At 37.0% G+C, this 1,494-nt stretch overlaps 1 protein-coding gene across 1 annotated transcript; it reads left to right on the forward strand.

Moving 5' to 3' along the window:
* The first annotated feature begins 59 nt into the window (after positions 1–59).
* LOC104991066 (mediator of RNA polymerase II transcription subunit 14-like) lies at positions 60–1,400 on the forward strand. Its single transcript, XM_010843419.1, has 2 exons — positions 60–505; positions 601–1,400. The coding sequence occupies exons 1-2, from the start codon at positions 308–310 to the stop codon at positions 733–735; spliced, it is 333 nt and encodes a 110-aa protein (XP_010841721.1). The 5' UTR covers positions 60–307; the 3' UTR covers positions 736–1,400.
* The last annotated feature ends 94 nt before the right edge of the window (positions 1,401–1,494 follow it).

A 1,494-nucleotide genomic window follows, 5' to 3' on the forward strand; every position in this document is an offset into this window, starting at 1 on the left:
TGTTTTGACCCCCATATTTTTGTAATGTCAATCAGTCCTGTGGATCTGACTACTGAATTCAGGTTCAAGTTGGTTGTTTTGCAAGAGTATTTGATAGGTGGTGGTATGTTCTTCCATCACGAGACACATAATGTTTGATCACCTGTCTCTCTGCCATGTGGTTAGTAGCAGTTGCTGGTGCTCAAGGCCTAGATATCTTTGTTTTGGAACAGGTCTCAACTTAGTTGTTTTCCTTTTGAAACAATTATCTACTTATAATTACATTTTCTCTTTGACTTACATATTGCCTGGTATGTTAATTTGATGCATGCTTCTTGTTTTGCAGCTGCAGCTGATAAATTCCAATGAACCCGGGGTGATCATGTTTAAGACTGATGCACTGAAATGCAGAGTAGCCCTTAGTCCTAAAACCAACCAAACACTTCAGCTAAAAGTGACACCCGAAAATGCAGGACAGTGGAAACCTGATGAACTTCAAGTTTTGGAGAAATTCTTTGAAACAAGAGTATGTGTTTCTTAATGCATAATTTTAATACACTCAGTGAAATAGAACCAAGGTAGAATGAAGAGTAACTTAACTTGCTTTATTTATCCTTGTAGGTTGCAGGACCACCATTTAAAGCCAATACATTAATAGCTTTCACCAAGCTGTTAGGAGCTCCTACACACATCCTCAGGGACTGTGTGCATATTATGAAGCTAGAGCTGGTAAGTTACAGAGACAAACTTTTCTAGCCAGGTCAATCAGAGGAGGTTGGAGTTGGTGGGAGAGCATATGTTGGTTTTCACCATTATGTAACCTTCATTTTCCTCTTGCATTCTTCTTAATTTTTAACTTAAATTTTATTTGTCTTTGGGTAGGTAACACAATCCTCTTGTATCTTTTGAGTTTAGAATGAGACAGTGGGAAATTTCACATCCGTCCTTGTCCAACTGTCTAGTCCTCCTCCCCATAGGTAACCTAAGTTGCCAGCGACTTCCCTCTTAAAAAAACAAATACATTTAATATCTTCTTCCTATTCTTAGATCATGAAATAATCCTCCCATGCCTAATACCATTTATTGAAAAAACTGTTTTCTCTGGGAAAATTTTTAATGCCTCTTCTTTCCTATGAAAGTATACAATTATATAGCTGGAATCCAGGTGGAAGCTAATGTTGTTTTTCCAGTTTTACAGTAGTCCTTCATTTTAATGTTTCTAGCATTGCTTTGGATAACTGTAAATACCTCACTCCTTTTTTTCAGTTGGTGTTTTACTGTTAATATTGGGATGGCACTGTCCCTTTGCTAATTGTCTCAGCATTTGGCTTCTGCTCTAATAGGCTATAGGAAACATTATTTGGGTTTAAAAAAATCCATTTGAGTTTTTTTAAAGGAGTAAATATTGTCACTAAAAAAGCTCCAGTAGATATAATTTAAAATGAGTAATACAGTTTGACTAGCTGCTTTTAGGGAAGGAGACGGAAATGAGACTGGGAAGCCTAGATTGGCCCC

The sequence above is a fragment of the Bison bison genome, unplaced genomic scaffold (genome assembly GCF_000754665.1).
Source record: "Bison bison bison isolate TAMUID 2011002044 unplaced genomic scaffold, Bison_UMD1.0 scf7180017847498, whole genome shotgun sequence".
NCBI classification, from domain to species: domain Eukaryota; kingdom Metazoa; phylum Chordata; class Mammalia; order Artiodactyla; family Bovidae; genus Bison; species Bison bison.

Coding starts and splice junctions, on each gene's coding strand:
- LOC104991066 (XM_010843419.1), top strand. CDS start 308: ATGCTTCTTGTTTTGCAGCTGCAGCTGATAAATTCCAATGAACCCGGG. Junction 506..600: donor AGAAATTCTTTGAAACAAGA/GTATGTGTTTCT, acceptor TTATCCTTGTAG/GTTGCAGGACCACCATTTAA.